This window comes from Rhinoderma darwinii, chromosome 1 (assembly GCF_050947455.1).
Source record: "Rhinoderma darwinii isolate aRhiDar2 chromosome 1, aRhiDar2.hap1, whole genome shotgun sequence".
Taxonomy (NCBI): Eukaryota; Metazoa; Chordata; class Amphibia; order Anura; family Rhinodermatidae; genus Rhinoderma; species Rhinoderma darwinii.
The window spans coordinates 127582372-127603297 of record NC_134687.1 but is presented as its reverse complement, the minus strand read 5'-3'; the positions used below and the strand labels follow the sequence as shown (position 1 = coordinate 127603297).

The following is a 20926-nucleotide window of genomic DNA, read 5'->3' as shown; positions in this document are numbered from 1 at the left end:
GTCTGTGTGTATATGTCTGTGTGTGTATATGTCTGTGTGTGTATATGTCTGTGTGTGTATATGTCTGTGTGTGTGTGTATATGTGTGTGTGTGTGTATATGTGTGTCTGTCTGTCTGTGTCTCTGGTTTGTCTCTTATATCTACTACATTATCTGTACTCGGAGAGTTATCACTGTGTTATCTGTGGTGTTACATAGGACCACAGGTAACATCTACTACATTATCTGTACTGTGTAGCAGAGCGGAGATTGTAATTTAGCACAATGTGTTATCAGCGGTGTTACATAGGACTGCAGGGGACACAACTACATTATCAGTACTCAGAGCGTTATCACTATGTGTTATCTGTGGTGTTACATAGGACTGCAGGTAACACTACTACATTATCTGTGCTGTGTACATATGTGCCTGTGTGCGTATATATGGGTCTGTTTGTGAATGTGTCTTTGTGCTTGTATATTTGTGCTTTGTATGTATTTGTATATGTTCCTGTCTGTGTATTTATCTGCCGGTGTGTGTATATGTGTCTGTACGTCTATATATTTACCTGTATGTATATATTCCAGATATGTGTATGTATATTTGCCTGTATGTCTAAATATCTGTCTTTATATATGTACAGTATATATGTTCTAGTGTGTCCATATATGTGGTTAATTTTTGGTTTGTGTAGGGGGCGGCAATAGAGAGTCTCGCACAGGGCGCCATCCAACCTAAGGCCGGCCCTGGCTGTCACCAACCCTAGTCAGAAGGAACTCCGCCGCTGCCTGCGCCGCATGACCTCCTCGTCTTCTCCGGTAAGTCACACCAGGCAGAGCGGAGAGTGGTAGCGGTAGGCTACCGCTCACCGGTCTGTTCACAGTGTGGCGCTAAGTACAAGGTGTGGAAGTGTGGCGCTATTTAAACGGGGGAATGTGGCGGTATCTACAAGGGGGGGGGGGGAGTGTGCCGCTATCTACTAGGGGGGAAGCGGGCTGTGTATGGCGCTATCTACAGGGGGCTGCGTGTGGCACTATCTACAAGAGAGGGGCTGTGTGGCGCTATCTACAAGGGGCTGTGTGTGGCCTCTTTAATTTATTTTCTGTTAATTTCTTTTTATGTTAATTACATTATAGAACTACATCGCTTGTAAAATGTAGAAATGCTTTTATACTCGCGTTACATTAAAAAAATTGTGAAAAAAAATTACAACTCATTGATTGGTAGGGAAAGAAAACATGGCGAGGGGGAAGGAGATGTCGGGAAATAAGTTGGGGGGGGGGGCGCCAATCTGAATCTTTGCCCCGGGTGCAGGAGAACCTAGCTACGCCTCTGCAGTTGAGCCTATTACTTCCTGCCTTGGGCAGGACCTAATAGGCTCCCGTACCTGGCAACCAGAAAGCCATTGCTAGGCTTCCTGGTTGCCATTGTAACCATCAGAACCCCGCGATTTTTCGCGGGGGGCCAACGGGGTACAGAGGGAGCCCCCTTCCTCTGTGTCAATCACTTAAATGCCGCTCTCGCTATTGACAGCGGCATTTGAGGAGTGAAATGCCGGCGATAACAGTGATTGCCGCCGTTGCAGCGGGATGTCAGCTGTATATTACAGCCGACACCCGCTGAGGATGAAGCGCGCACAGCTCCTGTGCCTGCTTCATCCTCAGGGCGTTACTGTACGCCCATTTGCGGGAACGAGCCGCTAAAAAGGACGTACAGTAACGCCCATTTGCGGGAAGGGGTTAAGGGCTTAATATAAATACTGATATTGTAAATATTAGGGTATCTTCACACTGAGTTTTTTGCAGGCAGAAAAATCTGCCTCAATATTCTTTCAGGGATATTGAGCCAGATTTCGCCCTGCCTGCACTTTCATTACCACGCTTTTTTGCAGCCTTTTTCGGCCTAATATACACACACGACAGCTTATTTTGAAGTGTCACCTGAAAGGTTAGGTACGCTTTAAATTTAGACAACTTAGAAATAGACTAGATACGCTAAATTGCTCACAGTGGCTCATGCTGGATGATAAATTTGGCGCATATTTAGATACTTCTGTCTAACATAATACCACCCCTCGGTTAGCGTACATCAGACCACTTTATTTGCGCTAAAAGCTAGCACATCTTAAGCCACGCCCATTTAAAGCTAAGCCATGTCCCTTGATGTATGAGTCCCAAAAAACGATCTAAAACACTTTAGAATTCTGATGCACGGCATGTGTGCTAGAATTAACTAGCACTCATGCTAGTTAATTGAGCCCCAATTCTGGCGTATTTTGATTTGAAAATCTGCCTCTGTGTTTTTATTAAAAGTGGAAACACTGTAAACCAAAAAACAATATTCTGAAATAGACTTAACAGCACAGGGAACTACAAAAAGAATAAAGTACATGCTACCCAACATATTCTCCCCTAAAACACACTAATCCATTTCATACTCAGTGATAGATCCTTAGGATATTTAATCTGCAATGCTGTAAAAATAATGCAGGTTGAAACAATGTTCAGGTTACTGCCATGAGCTCTGGTTTTGCGACTAATAAGGACTGCTGGGCTTCTTTACGAGGCAATAATGCGTTCCTCTGGTGGGTAAACAAGTCAGTACTGTAGTTTATTCCATCCAGGGATTTGGATTACAGCTCTGAGAGTCTGAGCGACAGCATTATTACTGCTTCACATACAGGTCGTTTTTTCCCTCTAAAGTTTCAAAAACTATGATTCAACAGTAAACAGCCATAATCGCACCAGAACTATCGTAAAATAAAATGACTGTTTCTGCCCCTGCCTCAAAAGAGGCAAAAATAATTAATTATTTATAAAAACAGTCTTTACAAATATATATATATATATATATATATATATATATATATATATATATATATATATATATTCTATACACACTGCCGGTTCATAATTTTAGAACACCTTAATGTCTCAGGTTATTTGAAATGAAAGCATAGAAGAACATATTAAGATGACTAAAAATAATGCATTAACTTTGTTTCAACAAATTGAATCTAGATGTTTAAATCTTCAAAGTAGCCACCTCTAGCTGATATAACCACTTTACACAATCGAGACATTCTTTCTACAATTGCATTCAGATATAGTTCAGAAATTTTTTCCCAACATTGTTGCAGACGTTCCCACAAATGTGCTACACTTGTGGGTTGCTTTGCTTTCACCCTTCTGTCCAGTTCATCCCAAACAAGCTCAATGGGGTTTAAGTATTGAGACTCTGCAGGCCATTCCATTCTTTGAAACCTACCGGCTTCTTCTGGTCTTCTCAGGTAGTTCTGACATAACCTAGGTGTATGTTTTGGATCATTGTCTTGCTGTAATATAAACCCCATACCAATTAGGCGTACACCTAACGGCGCATCAAATGCTGTGGTGGCCCTTTTTGTCCAGTGTGCCAGTAAAGCCACATGCACACTATCATAAAAAAAACTCTAATTGCGGACCGCAATACGGTCCGCAATTACGAACCCACCCGGTTCTTTTGCCCGCGGACACCTTTCCGTAGCACTATGGATAGGTGTCCGTGCAGTAGAACCGTGCCGGGAAATATGGAGCATGTCCTATTTTTCTGATTTTACAGGCAGTGCTCCCATACTTTGTATGGGAGCACGGCACGAAAATGCGGCCTGTGGGTGTCGGCGGCAGCCGTGCCCGTAATCGCGGGCCGTGATTAGGGGGATGGCGGTGTGCATGAGGCCTAACCCTGTGCAAGTTGCCTACTCTGGATCCAGTAAAAGAGCCCCAGACCACCACGCATCGTCCTTCATGTTTCACAGTTGGTGTAACACGGAGGAATCATCTCGAACTCGACGACGTACAAAAACCCTGCGTAACGTACAAAAGATGTCAAACTTTGATTCATCAGTCCATAACACCTTATTCCATTCTTCAGTAGTCCACTGGACGTGCTGCTTGGCCCGGGCAAGTCTGTTTTTTTTTAATTTTACAATCTTAGCAGTGGCTTTCTTACTGATACGTGACCGGTCATATCTGCAGGTAGAAGTGGAAACTTTTTAACTTTTTTCTGCATTAAGCTGGGCTTGAAGATTTTGTGCTGTGAGGCGCAGATCACGGAAACTGTTGACTCACAAAAACATGTCATCTGATTTTGTAGTGGCTTTTGGTCTGCAACACCTCTTCCCTTCAGAGTTTCCACCAATTTCCAAGTGCCTTCTGATGGTATAGGAAACTGTACTGACTGCCACCTTGGCTTTCCTGGCAATTTCTCTGTAGGACAGATCTACACTTCTAAGGGTTATAATTGTGTCTTCTTTTGTTAATTGCCTTTTTCTTGCAATTATGATATCAATGTGCTCTGTCCTGAGGAGCAAAACCGTCCAAATCCTGCTCTACAGGGTGTAGTAATGCAGTCTGCTCCAACTCTGCTTATATAGAATCAGAGGGTTTGAAAGTAATCTCCAAAAGTTGAGACACCTGTAGGAATAGTTTGCATACAATTTCAAGCCATAATTTGATTTCTGTGCTGCAGAGCAGCTGTCCTTTATGTCATCCCTGAAAAAATCCCTCTGGTTAAAATCAGAAATTCAAACTATTGTTGAGTTTGAGGTTAAAAATTCATAGTTTTGTTTTTAACCATTTCACACTATTTGCTGTACTAGTAATGTAAAAAAAATAACTGGGAAAATTGAGGTGTTCTAAAACCTTTGATCGGCAGAGTGAGAGTGTGAGATATATATATATATATCTTTATTTTTATATATCACAGCAGAATATTCCGACACTATATCAGCAATGAAAAAATACATAAATCTCTCTCTCTCTCTCTATCTCTCACACTCTGCTCCTGGTTTTGCCACCCTTTTTAAACAGGCTGTGCTACACACAAAGTAATAAGGTCTAGTACTCACTGTCTAAGAATACATCAAAGATGATAATGGTTCCTTATATTTAAAAGGGATGTACAGAAGTTAATGATATATATTACCATTGTTGGCATTTCAAGTACTAGAAAATATATTAATTAGAAATTTGGCTGCTGTGATTGGCTGAAATACCAGGGGGCAGAGGAGGAACCAATGATTCAGTTCCCTGCCCCCCCCTCCCCCCGGAGCCAAGAAGAGTTACATAGAGTTCTGTGTAAGCAGCTTTGGTCCTGCGGCTGTATGCTTACATAAAAGTCTATGTAATGGCTCCTCGATCAAGACAATACTCAAAGCGGCAACATTTTAAATTAATATACTGTATATGACAAAGGGTGAATACTTCGTAGCTCATTTTAACTAGTGAACTTTAAAAACAGTGCACTTTAGAATCATATATGCAGTTTTCATAAAAGGAAAACTTCTTTAAACACTATCAAACGCCTCTCTGTATAGAAATCACATCAGGTTCCATCTTCCTATATCCTGCTAGTGTTTCACTTATTTTCCCCAACACATCATGTTTTGTTGTGCAGTCCAACACTTCCTGCTGCATGAAGTGGAGAGACCATAGAGCAGAAATGTATAGTAAAAGCAGTAAAAACTTATTGTGACCACCTCTGTACAAATGTAGCGAATGGTGTTCATCCAAGCAGGGAGTCCAATGGCTTCTAGGAAACCTCAAATGCCAAAGCAAGCAGAGTACACTAAATGGACAAAGAGTTTTCAGACATTAAGTTATGCTAAAAGTTATTGGGGCTCTCACATTTTTGTTGAAGTCAACACTTTCATTTCACATATCCTTAAACAGCATGTAGATTCACTAAGTATCAAGTAAAAAATAAAAGCGAGTTCATAACTCCACCAAACCAATCTAAGGCCTAATTCACATCTGAATTCAAGACTCTGTTAGAAGCCTCCATCGCAGATTCCGTAAAAAATACCAGAAACAATAGCGCAGCATGCTGCGCTATTGTTTCTGGTAAAACCACGGACACCCCGACAGAAAACCAACGGAACCCCTTAAAGTCAATGGGTTCCGTCTGCTCCTCTGATGGAGCACAACGGAATGCCGAACGCAGATGTGAACAGGGTCTAATGCATTCTTTTTTTAACCCCTTCCGACATTTGTCATATGGATAATTCATGGAAAGTTAGTGCATCCTGCATTTTGCCGTATCCATACGACAAATGGTGGACACAGGCTCAGAAGCGGAGTCGGTGCCATCATCCCTGGGTGTCGGCTGTATGTAACAGCTGACACCATTGGGTAAAGGCGGGGACCAAAGTTTGCTCCGATATCGGCCATTAACCCCTTAAATGCAGCAGTCAAAAGCGATCGCTACATTTAAGGGGTTTGCAGGTCATCGTCACCCCAGAAATGAAATTGCTAACACTGGCCTCCCGGTATGCCTAGTATGGGGCCTAAAATGCTTCCATAGACGCCGGAAAGATGGCGCCGGCTCTGAAGCTGAGCCGGCGTCATCAGCGGTGGATGTCAGATGTATGTTACAGCTGACATTCACCTGTAACGGCAGGAACCGGAGCTAGCTCCGATTCCTGCCATTAACCCCTTAGATGCAGCAATCGCTGCATTTTAGAGGCTGGTAACAGATCGGCAACCCTGCCATGCAATCGCAGGGCTGCCGACTGCTGCTATGGCAACAGGAGGCCTAACAATGACCTCCTGCTCGGCCACTACGGAAGCCGATAAGGCCCTGCCTAGAGGCGAATCCTAATCGGCTTACTGTCAGGGAATGGCTGACAGATCTAATACATTGCACTACATAGGTAGAAAATTAGATAAAAACATTAGAACATTAAAAATAAAAAAAAGACAGTTGGTCCAACTAGGTCCTGTGAAAGCGTAAAAAAAAGTGTAAAAAAAAAAAAGTGTAACAAAAAGTGAAAAAAAGTTGTCAAGTAAAGTTTCAAGTAATAAAATAAAACTCAATCGCCCTTTTTCACTTATCAAGTCCTTTATTACTGAAAAAAATAAGTAAACCATACATATTTGGTATTACCACATCCGTAACGGCCTGAAACAAACATTTTATGTTATTTATTCCACGCGGTGATTGGCGTAAATAAAACCCGTAAAAAACAATGCCAGAATTTCTGTTTTTTTTGTCACTTTGCCCTATAAAAATTGGAATAAAAAGTGATCAAAAAGTCACATGTATCCAAAAATGGTACCTATAAAAACTATGGCTCGACTCGCAAAAAATTAGCCCTCATACAGCTCTGTCGACTAAAAAATTAAAAAGTTATGGTTCTCACAACTTGGCGACAGAAAAAATACATTCTTTTTACAAGTCATTTTATTTGGCAAAAAGTTGTAAAACATAAAAAAAAGTGCTATAAATTTGGTTATCGCCGGAATCGTACTGACCCGCAGAATAAAGTTAACATGTAATTTATAATGCATGGTGAACGCTATATAATAAAAACTAAAAAAAACTATGCCAGAATTGCTGTTTTTTGGTCACCTTGCCTCCCAAAAAATAGGATAAAAAGTGATCAAAAAGTCGCACGTACCCCAAAATGGTACCAATAATAACTACAGCTCGTCCCGCAAAAAAACAACCCTTACGCCACTACGTCTATGAACAATTAAAATCAGTAAAGGCTCCAATATATCAGGAATGAAAAAAAAATATGCAGTTGTGCCGGCCCGAGGGGAACATTTCTTCTGTTTCAAGAGGCGCATTATCAAGTCCCTAAAATAAGGGAACAAGGAAAGGGAGCGCCCAAACACGTCTAAGCGAGGGTGCCTGTATTATACCAGGACAACACTTCCAAGCTAGGGTGCCTGTATTATACCAGGACAACACTTCCAAGCTAAATTCCCCAAACTGCAAAGGTGCGGAGGGGATAAGAAACGACATAATTTATCAGTGCGACACTGGCCTGTGCAGAAAGGATTGCTTCACAGCGTAACACACATCTATGGATTATTTTATACCACCTGACATTGCCCCTGATGTACTCCGCACAGATTACAACAGCCCCCATATTATAAACTGAAATACCAGTAAAACTCCAAACAAAACTACCTAGCAGAATCCAGGCTCCAAAAGCCAAATGGCGCCCTCACTTCTAAACCCTACAGCGTGCCAAAACAGCCGTTTGCTCCCACACATATGGTATCGCCATACACGGGAGAACCCTTTTAACAATTTATGGGGTCTGTGTCTCTAGTGGATTAAGCTGGGCACAACATATTTGTCACTGAAATGGCATATCTGGGGTTTGAAATTGAAATTTGTACTTTGCACCATCCGCAGCACAATGCTCAGTATACCCCTTAATAAATGCCTTGAGGGGTGTGGTTTCCAAAATGGGGTCACTTCTCAGGGGTTCATTTTATTATTTAAAATCAGAACCTCTTCAGTCGTGAACCAATACTTTGTAAATCGCCAAATTAGGCCTCAATTTCGGATGGTACTCTTTCACTCCTGAGCCTGGTCGAATGTCCAGGCAAAAGATTAGGGCCACATGTAGGGTGTTTCTAAAACCGGGAAATAATAATTAGAGAGCTGTCTTGTTATGGTGGCACAAGCCGGGCACCACATATTGGCATACCTATGGAAAAAAATCCCATTTTCACTGCCTACTTCCAATAATTTCTGCAATAAAGCTGTGGGGTCAAAATGCTCACTATACCCCTAAAGGGGTGCAGTTTCCCAAATGGGGGTCACTTTTGGGGGATTTCCATGGTTTTGGCACCACAAGAGCCCTTCAGACCTGATATGGTGCCTAAAATATATTCTAATAAAAAGGAGGCCCAAAATCCACTAGGTGCTCCTCTCATTCTGAGGCCTGGTCTTCAGTCCATAAGCACACTAGGGTCACATGTAGGATATTTCCTAAAACTGCAGTACCTGGGCAATAAATATTGAGTTGCGTTTCTCTGGTAAAACTTTGTGTTACAAAAAAAATATATTAAAAATGAATTTCTGCAAAAAAAACAAAACACGAAATTTGTAAATTTCACCTCTACTTTGCTTTAATTCCTGTGAAACGTCTAAAGAGTTAAAAAAAACTTTCTAAATGCTGTTTTGAATACTTTGCGGTGGTGACATTTTTAAAATGGGATGACTTCTTTCTAATATATAAGGCCCTCAAAGCCACTTCACAAGTGAACTGGCCCCTGTAAAAATAGCCTGAAATTTTCTTGAAAATGTGAGAAATTGCTGCTAAAGTTCTAAGCCTTGTAACGTCCTAGAAAAATAAAAGGATGTTCAAAATTAGAAGCCAATCTTTAGTAGACATATGGGGGATGTTAATTAGCAACAATTTTGTGTGGTATAACTGTCTGTCTTACGAGCAGATTCATTTAAATTTAGAACAATGCTAATTTTTGCAATTTTCCGCGACATTTTGGTGTTTTTCACAAATAAATACTGAATGTATAGAGCTAATTTTGCCAGTAACATAAAGTCCAATGTGACACGAGAAATTAATCTCAGAATCGGTTGGATAGGTAAAAGCATTCCAAAGTTATTGCCACGTAAACTGAAACATGTCGGATTTGAAAAATGAGGCTCTGTCAGGAAGGTCAAAAGTCGCCAAAGCGGGAAGGGGTTAAAGAAGGTGGAGTCGTATTTTATAGTTTTGTTTATGTACTTACAATGGATTTATCTAAAATGTACTGAAATAATAAGGCTAGTAAAAAAAAAAGTATATTGCTATTATATAAAAAAGAAAGAGGTTTGTGAGCTGGAACTGACCGCCTGCGTTCCATCACATGTGAGCTATCAGGTAGCAGTGGGGATGCATATGTACTAACATGTCGGATACTCCCAGTCTCAAGGTTAATACGCTTTACAAGAGATGAAAGTGAGACTACACTGCAGACATGAGTTATACAAAAGAATCGGATATGTTTATGCGCCAGGAAAATGAAAGTAGCTGCAACATCAATACTCCTTCATTCTATTTTGTTCAGCATCACATTCTTTAGTAAGTAAATGTTCTCTGCTCTGCGGGTGCCATCGAGTTATTTTCCAGAACCGCCTGCACTGATTTACATCTTGACTTACGTTACATAAAGAGAGCTTCTTCGTGACATTGGTTTGTCCCTGTTCTATTTTTCCGCATCTGTCTTTCTCCAGTGTCAGATAACTCCGCTTTTCCCAACGATTGTCAGAATTTCAATATTCAGAAATATTGTCAACATTTAGCACTATAAATAGTCATTAATAGGAAGGAGTATAGCAGAATTATTGAGTTTTTGTAATAAAAGCGAAAAAGACTATATATGTACTATACTGGATAAATATTCTTAGCAAATTAACCACTTCCATCACTGTAACGTAAATATACATTTGTATATACTGGCGCTTCTACTGAATAACAAGCTAAATAATACTGCCTTTATAGCCACAGCCTGATCCTAATAATCAAACACAACATTATCTTGCACTAAGATTATTAGTATATCTAATGGATAACGGCCATTAGGCTTCTGTAACCTGTGATTTGTATATAGCAGACATGCAGGGAAGACACAAATCACGCATTTCCTACCACTCAGCCCCAGTACAGCAAAATTAACAAAAAATCCTTGAGGGCAGGATTAGGGGTTGGGTTTAAAGAGAAGTATGTATGCCCAGCAAATTGGAGTACATTGGTTATATGAAAAAGGAATGGAATATGTATTTTTTTTTTCTTGTATACAAGAATATGAAAATAATAAAAAACCAAAAAATGCATAAATATAAAAAAGAATTAAAAAAAAGTGTGAAAACATACCACCCCAGAAAAAAAACAAAGCGCTAGTTATGCGTACACACACAATTTCGAAACTTCAGCATTTCCTCTCTGCAGAGCAGACCTTCTGAATTCACACACAATAAGCGGCAATGCATTTTTTTTTCTTAGCCAGCAAGCAGAGCTTTCCTGCTGTTCGTTTACTATTATCAGGGGACTCGCTGATAGGGAAAGCTAGCAAACCCTATGATAATGAACTGAAGCTCATCCATTTCCATCCCCTGCACATCGGTCAGAGAACACACTATAAGTCACTGAAGAGACTGCTTTCTACTTCTGAGGAGGATAAAACCATATCTCATTGCCCATCATCTTGACTCCTCACACAAGGGAAGAGCAGACAATGACAGACCGGGATAAGACGATACTTCACATGCTCATACAAACTGTAACGTACTGCACACAGATCTATTTATCTCCGTAATAACATTTTCACACATTTCCTCAACACTTTCTCCTTTGTCTATATAAAGAAAAAAAAATTATAAAAAGGAAATCATGAAAAATAAAAGGATAGTGAATTTTAAAAACAAATAAAAAGAAACACACATATATATACACGTCTGTAGCTGTACGTTAATTTGTAAAGCAAGTTCGGCAGGTCCGTAAAAAAAGGATTGATTTTGACAATAAAGCACCAGTATCAAGGTTTTATTTCTCTACACAGAGAAGAACCTTCCTGCTATTATGAAAATTTCCCTAGGAAGAAAATGCCGCTCTAGCACATTACTGAACGCCAATTCATCATTACAGGGCCTCGCTCCTGCTCATCAACAAGTCTGAGTGATGAAAAGATCCAATATTATCCTGACAGTGTTTCATGCGCCATTCTCAATCACACATTATTACAGCATCCATATTAATTTTCGGTGACACACGTCCTAGGCCTGTTCAAATTAGGCAAGCCAACGAGGGGGAGTTGATGAAATACCAGCATAGCCACAGCTCATTGCATTCCAATTTGCATGCAAATGGTTTATCAGGAGAATTCCATTCCAGGCAACTGGCAAGTGAAAAACAACAGTAATCTACACTTCAGGGCTACCATACAGAGCTTAATGAATCGCAGAGAGAGGAGAAAGTGACAGACCTATGAGAGGATCGATCTCCACCGGCAGCTGGTACGGCTGGTCCTGCACAGCACCTTGATGGGCTAGAGGGAGGGAAAAATGGTTTAGAACAAGGGCACATCTACAGGATTAAACACAAATATATGTGTGCACATAAAAAAGGGAAGCTCCATCCAGAAACAATGAACAGGGCAGCAAGGAGTGTTCAAGACAGACACAAAGACAGATCAATACAAAGTGTGTATGTATATATACACATACATACATAATATATATATATATATATATATATATATATATATATATATATATATATATATATTTACACACATACATATACATACACACACATATATACATACACACACACACACACACACACACACACACACACACATATACATACACATATATACATACACATACACATATATACACACACACACTGTCCACAAATGTTTGTGCAGAGATTCCTTATATACATAGATATATTATATATAAAATTATTTCCATTTTAAAATTGTAATATGTATATATAGCTCACATTAAGGGCATGTTCACACTGCATGTGTGTGAACGAGGCTGTTTTCAAGAGAAATTATCCTCTGAAAACCAGGTGTTTTTGAAGCGGATTTGTGAAGCGTTTTGAAGTATTTTTTTTTTTCAAAGCATTGTCTATTGGAAATGTTGAAAATCTGCTTCAAAAACACCTCAAAAAGTGACATGTCACTTCTTTATTTTTACAAGGGGTATTCTTAAATCACCGCGTAAAATTATGTCTTGTATGAACTACACAGCTTTTTACCATTAAAATCTATAGAAAGCAGTTTGCAGGCATTTTCGAGGTGTATTTTGGAGCATGCTGCGACTGTTTTATGCTCCGAAATACGACGGAAAATAAGCTGTGTGAACATGCCCTAAGGATATTAGAACTGCACTTTCCGACTAGTAAATAACGTATAAAGTATTAAACTGTGCTATGACCTTAAGCTTTAGGATCTAAACACGAAAATCTGTATGTGGTCAATTCTTTTTATCGGATCTGTGCATGCGACTTTTACTAGACCATCTTAATATTTGGTGTTCTACTAGGGCATTCTGTAACATTGTAAAACAGGCGCAAAATAAAATACAAGCCTACACACTAGCTGTGGCTTGTTTATGGTTCAGAGTAAACATTTCATAGCCATATACCGTGTGAGTTCGGTCTAGAGACAGTAGGTGTGACCGCTAACTATTGTAACTCTGTGCAGAAGAAGTAAAGCATAAATTACGTGTTCTACGCCAGATTAAAGCAACACTCTCGGTAAAACCGATACAATGTGTTATAAACTTAGAGCAGGACATAAGACAGGAATTATTTCAGGGTCATGCACCAATTCGCTTCCTCAGGTCCCGTACTAAGCATAGCATCAATTGCCTAGGGTGTTCCTTTAAGTAGAATGTCTAGGGGCTATAAAACAAGCAAGTAAAATACCCCACACTTAAGAAACACCTCTGTAAACGGGAATAGTGTTTGATTTTGCTTGACTTTAATTATTAGATTAACTATTTAGATAATACAAACATCTTTTGAATGGCATACGAAAGCTACAACAGTCTTTGGAGGGAAAGTGGATGCATTGATCCAAGGTAGCATCCAAGGTGCAAACGGACTCCCTAAATTCTGTGGCAGAAGATGTGCCACGTAACTTACTTATATTATAAGGACATGCAAACCTGTTCATTTGACATGTCCTTATGTGAGATAAGACTGTGATGACGTCATGCAAAAAGCACGATGAAACAGCAACTCCAGCTTACCTGCCACATTCTCCACTATGAATTCCATCTTCTAAGAAACACCATGCATTTGCATTTATTTAGTATCCAACATTTTTAATCATACCCTACAGATACTTATCCCGTTGACTTTGACTTCTACTCACCGGAAAGACTGTGCCACTTGTTCACTGCAAAGAGCCTGTTAGCAGTAACCGTAATGACTGCAGGACTGGCCAACCCAGGCTGAGTATTCGCTGCAACGTGAGTGACGGGTGAGTTGGAGGGGAACTTCAGAACCATAATGACATCGTGCTGGGCTTGGTCTGTAAACATCAGTGGAGTCTGCAGGAGGAGATACTGTTGAGTGGGCACAACAAGAAGCCAGACAAGTGGAAGAAGGGAACAAGAGTATGAAGACAAATCAAACGACAAAGGGCAGGGAAACAGGACAAGAAAAGGAAGACCTGATTATAATAGAAAAGCATACAGCTGCCAAAAAATGCAAAGCACACCAGCACGAAGGCCAGTAAGAAAACGCCTATAACTGCTAAAATGTATACTCTGAAGCCATAAAATATGAGCCAATATGAATATACCCTATATGTGCAAGATCAGAAAGATGTATTTACATGGTGCGGTAATAAAGCCCCAACATTTTTGAATAGAAGCCAGGCCAGTCCAGCTTCTCTACCAGTAAAAGACACATTTTGGCCATATATCTTTCCTGCAGCAGTTTGAAGTGCAGTATTACATGCTGGCCATGCTGTTCTGGCTCATAGAGAAGGTCCTGAGCTGGGGACCCCCCTTTATGAAGTCCATTTGCCATAACACAGTATATGGATTGTCATAAGACATGTAGCTGTATAGATATAACTATATGAGCAGCTAAATACAAAACATTACTGTAAAAATCATTTATGAGGGATACAAGAGAGCAGAGCAACAAGACATTAGTCATTTTTAGTTATTTTATTAGACTCTTGATCCGTACCCAGTCTTTGCTTTGGGTTAATACAACCTTTAAATTGTGATAGAAAAACGACTTGTGTGCCATCATCGGCTTTTTAGTTCCTTATTACATGGGGTGCAGATGCGGAAACACTATTGTGACATTTCAGAACTCTGCCGCATAACAGAAATAAAACCCACAACTAATATGGGAACATGAGGTGACTGCACTCCACTCCCCAAGTGTACCTGGTGTGATAAGCAATGCACAGTGTGATATAAACAATATATGAGCCAGACTACAAGCAACAGAAGAGACAGCTGGAAAGATAAGAAAATCAATAGATATATAAAAATACATAATAAACATTCAAACATTTCCAATCCTAAATACTAGATAAGATGACAAGAAGGAAACGTTACATGAAAGGAGTCATTATGTTAACAACAGTGCAGCTCGTATTAAAACCTGAATGCCCCCCCTCCCCCCACCTCGGTCAAGATCAAACATGTATTTTTGAAAGCCCCGATTCTCTATCCAGGAAAACGGCAGAATTCTAAAGAGAGAAGACGCTCAAGTCGGACTAACACTAAAGTAAATGGAGAACACTATTCCCCTGTCACACCAGAGCAACTCTGCTGTCAAAAACAACACACGTAGTGGTCAGACTAGTGGAATTGCTGCCGTATAACAGGTGAACTATTTCCCCCATTCATGTTTAAGTTACACTGACTGAGAATATCCTCTCTTGGCGATTTCCTCATCAGAAAATGGTGGCATTCGAAAAAAAACAACAATTCTGATCTTGCCCTGAAGAACAGAACTTTAAATTGCAATATATATCTGGTATACCTTTGAGACAAAGAGATATTAAAAACAACAAAATGTATGAACAATAATGAAATAATAATGGGCCTAAATAAAAAGAAATATACCGCACTGTGATTACACCGTGGTTTTTTTTTTTTATATTAAAAAGCTATTAAAACTGCATTTGCATTTTTATGATCAGCCCTTTTTAAAAAGTTATTAAGAGTACTTACAAAAACATATTGCGCTATGAATCCCTTCTTGTACTCTTTGCACAAAGGTGTAAATAAAGGCAACTAATAAGCAATCCAGACACCCTCCCGAGCAAGTGGCTAAAAGCCAATCAATATTATGAGTTAATTCTCCCTGGATGCTCATTCAATTAAAGGTGTCAGTAATGCCTCATCTGATGTGGCCTCAATTAAATCCAGCTATCTGATCGTGTGAAGGCACAAGGGGATTCAACAACAGCAGCGGCAGCAGACAAATTGGCGGCCTTCATGTGGCTGCTAATTACTACACCTGGCGTATATTATGGCTGCTGCACTTAACTCCGCGCAAGATGGCTCTCATTTCTGCTGTGAGAAGAAAAATGTGCCCAACACAATAGCCCAAAGGAAACACATTAACAGCTCATATGAAATGCCTACCAAGAGCAAAATCCAAAGCCATTCCATATACCCCCTTTATAGGCATTGTTATTTTATACCCAGCCCCTCATTACCCGAGATCACAAAAAATGGCATGTTTTGATTGAGCAAACTGATCATATAGTGTTCCCATAATATATATATATTTTTATTTTTTTTTAAATATGCCTGGACTAGTACAACTGTCAGTTTGGTGATCAAGGAGCATGCGTTTTACCTAGATCTCTAAAGGCTTATTCAGAAGAGCGTATTTTATTACCATATTGGCTGCATATTTTAAAGCTAAATACAGATAAACAAACTAAATACATTCAAAATATGACATTTTACATCAATTTCTGGTTCCACATTTCAACACGCTCTTCTGAATATGGCTGAAATTTCCAAGACACGGCTGTGGAGCCAGTGTCAGGCTTGGGTGGCAATGGAAGAAATATACTAACTCCAATTTTAAAATAACAGTTTATATTATATATATTATTGCATTCATTTATTAAATGCGTAGTGTGCGGCATATTTACTCTCAGAAATTTAGAAACATCTTTATTGCAATAAATATGTTTTATGTTCTAAATCTAGGCCTGATGGGTTACATTTTACCATTTTATTACAGAAAATCAGCTATTACTAATTATTATACGTGATCTATTTATGAAGGAGTCGGACAGTGGAAAAATAGTCATGGAATTTTGGCTTACCAACTCCACAACCCTAATAGAAATGGTCATCTCACCGTCTGTAGAGCTTAAACAGACTTTAGCCTCATTTACACAAGCATACTGAGATATGCATAAAATACAGAGCTAAGTATGGATGCAAGATATGGATAGTGTGACTGTATGTAGTTCAGTGCAGTATTGTTTGTATAAGGGCTTATGCACACGAACGGGATAATCGGCCACGTGACGGACATTTTTTTTACGGCTGTCACACAGCTGCATTAAAGTGAATGCACTTCTGTGGGGCTATTTACACGGCCGTTGTTTTTTTTTTTTTAAACGGACTATGTGAACAGCCCGTGAAAAATAAGACGTGTCCTATTTTTGCCCACTTTTCCAAATCCCTAAATAGGCCCAAGTCTACGAACGACCTGTGAACCCGGGCCTCGCATGGGTGCAAATCAGCCGATTTGACACCCGTTCGTGTGAAGAAGCCCTTACGCCATTACTTAGTTTACAGACCTCATGCACACGAGCTTTGCATCCACTACAGACCACAATGCAGAACCATATTGTGGCCTCCTTTGCTTCAGTGTTCTGTGCCTTATATTGCACAAATAGATTAGCACTGAATACAGTACTACGAGGGGGAATATGGCCTGATATATGGCATCTGGTGCATACTGCAATTTTTTATGTGGATTTAAAATGACAGTACGATGGTGCATGATTCCATAAGGTGTCTATAAGGCAATGAGCTCTGGTTTTTAATCCATATATACATCTGTATTGTCATCAGTATTTTCCACCAAATTGCAGCTAAAATCTCAGACCAAACAGAGATATATGCATTATGGATCCATGTGTTCAGACTTCTATGGTGAGAATACATGTATGATAAGGCCTCCGGTAGAGTATGCTGTGTATTCAGAAATGTTAATTATTTTTATTAAATAGTTTACCATTTTTATTTTGCATTTCCTTTTTTTTTTTTCCCATTAGGGGACTTTGATTACTTATCTATTTTTATACATCTAATGCACAAGCAAATATCTAGATGACCATACATTAGTCTGTAGAGAACTTCAAATGTCTCCTCTTCTTGAATACATACAAAATGCAAAGCGTGAATAAGGCCTAAGATCCGGATATTTGACTGATCCTTACTACCCTAATGAAAGCTGTGGTAAGGATAGTGACATTTGGGTATTTTCTTTACAACCAAATTTAATGAAACGATTAGATCTGTTTTGTACATGGAATAGGTAGGTGCGTTTGGAGGTACAATTAGATTTGAATCCTACAGAATTACAGCGGGATTATGTGCATGCATATCTTGGTAATTTTACACAAGCAGATTTTGTACTTCGTAACACGCGCCGATTTACTATAATATAATGCTGATTGGCGCTCACTTGTTTTCCCAATACACTTTGCATATTGTCGGCAGCACTTACACAGGGAGATGTGCTGCCGACAAACAATGATTTTGTGGCTGCATCTGAGCGTTTGCTCGTTTGTCGGCTGATCGCTGCCATGTTTACATGGGGCAATGATTGGGAACGAGCGTTCTATCGGTCATCTTATCTGTGTAAAAGGGCCTTTACATTCATGTCAAGCATAGTCCCTTTTTAAAGTCTTTTGATTGAGCTCGATATACTAATGGGCACCATGAACAATAACGTGAAATAATAGAACAACCAGAAATTACTGTCAAAGGGTTAAACATAAATTGACATAAAAACAAATTACTTTAATCAAATAAAATTCAAAGCTTCAGGTTAAGAAGTAAAGAAAAGTTAGCAAGTATGGCATTCGGCCAACGTGTGTAAATGTGTCATCTGCTCCTAATCCTCTGCACACCACCCAGGAATTTAAGCCTAGCCATTTCGAGCCAAGAAAGACATAATTGCCTGTTAAATTTGTCCTATTTAACCATAATTTCCCCAACTTTCTGTCCACCAGAAAGCTGTACAATATCCTATAATCACCCATAGTTCATTTAACCTTTGTGCAGATAAATTTGTAATACAGTATACATACTGTAAGTAAAAGCCGTTTTAATTCACTACTCTCTTGTCAGAGCATGGAAATTAGAAAATATTACGGGAGTTAGTAGTATGCTACTTTAAATATACAGAGTTCTGCGTCCCTATAGGATAGTCAGGCTTCAATATTATGGAGCAAAAGAAAAAGTTACTACAAGGAACAGTCACACTTTGATTTGTGCTTTGCTTAAAGTATTTTCTGTTTTATGTAAATAACTTAATCTAATCATGAAAAATCATGCAACTTCTTCCGAATATACTTTGTTCTTCAATGCATGACCATTTTCAAGATCACCACTTGCTTGCATTCAGTATGGAAAGATTCTTGTTTACATCCAGGCTAAATCATGTTATGATCATGTCTGACTAACATAGGGTGCAGAACGGGTTAGAATAGAACTTTTCATTTTACAATCAAAATGCTTTATCTTCATAAAACCCCCTTTAAGCGAAGAACAGTGTTCATAGCTGGACACGTGCACTTTAGCCACAAATATAGGAACCACTTGACCGGTCCTAGACATATCCTTTAAGGCCTCTTGCACACGACCGTAAAAACACCCGTTATTGCGGGTCGTAATTACGTCCCGCAATAACGGGCCCATAGACTTCTGTTAGTCAAGGGTACCTTCCCGTTTTCTCACGGGAAGGTGCCCGTGCCGTTAAAAAAAATAGAACATGTTCTATTTTTTCATTTTACGGGCCGTGCTGCTATACTTTATAATGGCAGCACGGCTCACAAAAGCGGCCGGCTGCCCGTGGCCGCCCGTGCTCGTAATTACGAGCACGGTCGTGTGCATGAGGCCTATGCATAAATATGACCAAGAGAAAAACACAAAAAAATAAAGATGTACCTGAAGGTTACCAAATTAGGGCCCATGCACACGACCGTGCCCGTAATCACGGTGCTCCCATTAGGTTTTTACAGCACGGACACCTTCCCGTATATATATATATATATATATATATATATATATATATATATATGGGAAGGTGTCCGTCGCCCATAGAAATTAATGGATACGTAATTACGAACGAAATCTACGGTCGTGTGAATGGGGCCTTACTCTGCAATATATATGTCTATAAACAGCATTCATCGACATATCCATGATAGGAAACATTACTATAGAGACAAATGTAAATTGCCCTTTTGTTATAACATATTTTAGTAATCTTGGATATCCCAACAATATACTTACCACTTGCATGGCTGAGCTCCTGGGAGGATGCGGCTCTATTAACAGATGTGATGGGGTCTGTCCAAAGCTGCGGATTTGAGCTTCCACACCCTTAAAAATAGCAAAGGTAGATTAATAAAAGGTGATAAATATAAAATAAAGAGATGCATCAACACCTAAATAAAAAATGTGCAATCTCGGCTTTAATCATATGCAAAAGTGAACCTATAAAATCTCAGTGGAGGCCAAGTTCTGTCCTTGGCACTGCTATTTATGGTGAAGTCATTTTAAGAGTATGGATGTTATTTCCATGAGAAAAAATACAAAACTTCCCCGTCCTGCCTCGTGATATTAAACAGAAACATGCTATGCTATAACAATCAGAAATCACACACTTCAGCTGCTTGGTGGATTATTACCCCAAGTATGCAGAGCTTATTTTTACCGCACAGATAAACATCACAGTGTTCATGAAACAAAAAAACGTAAGACCTTACAATTGAACCTGTTAATAAGGCTACAACAGGATTTTATTAATATCCATAGCTTACAACTATGAATGTGGTTTTTTAGAATGGACTACCTTTATGACCCTGGATCCATATTATTCTAATAACCCAATGCAGACGTCATAATTATGGATAATAGAAATTTAATTGCTTTTAATAAGCAAATAGGAATCCATGCTCACTATGGTGTTCTTCCTCCTCCAGCTGCGGGGTCCAGAATGCAGGCAGTGCATTTCAATATGTCTCGCCAGCTACTTTGGTTTCTACAGGAGTTTGTAGATCCAACAGTGTCACGTTCATATTGCAGAACGTATTACTAAGCAATTGCATAGACATACGCTTAGTAAATAGACGTAAAAAAAAAAAAACCTTATTAAAAAAATAATTGAAATTCTGCACTATTCAATTTAGGAGGCTCTGTCACTAGAACTCACAATACAAACTGAAAACATCAATAAATAGTTCTCTTAGACCAGATGGTGTACTTACTTTGAAAATCCAACTCAGAATGGCTGTAAAACTACACAGCGTATCCGCCCCGGTCCCCGCAGGGAATTCCGTCTGAAAACCGGTGCCAAATTGTGGTGCAGTCTTTAGCCGGAATTTCCGCTGCGGAAAACTGCATGTAAAAA

At 39.4% G+C, this 20926-nt stretch overlaps 1 protein-coding gene across 2 annotated transcripts in view; it reads right to left on the bottom strand.

Annotated features, from left to right (window-relative positions):
* The window catches only part of LRBA (LPS responsive beige-like anchor protein), a 641245-nt gene that overhangs the window by 84656 nt on the left and 535663 nt on the right, over window positions 1–20926 (bottom strand). The window contains exons 48-50 of one of the 2 annotated variants that reach the window (XM_075860361.1): window positions 19807–19896; window positions 13653–13845; window positions 11745–11807 (exon numbers count right to left, since the gene is read on the bottom strand). In XM_075860361.1, the coding sequence (XP_075716476.1) occupies window positions 11745–11807; window positions 13653–13845; window positions 19807–19896 (346 nt within the window). The remainder of the gene's footprint in view (window positions 1–11744; window positions 11808–13652; window positions 13846–19806; window positions 19897–20926) is intronic. The other variant, XM_075860360.1, reaches the window with a different exon arrangement.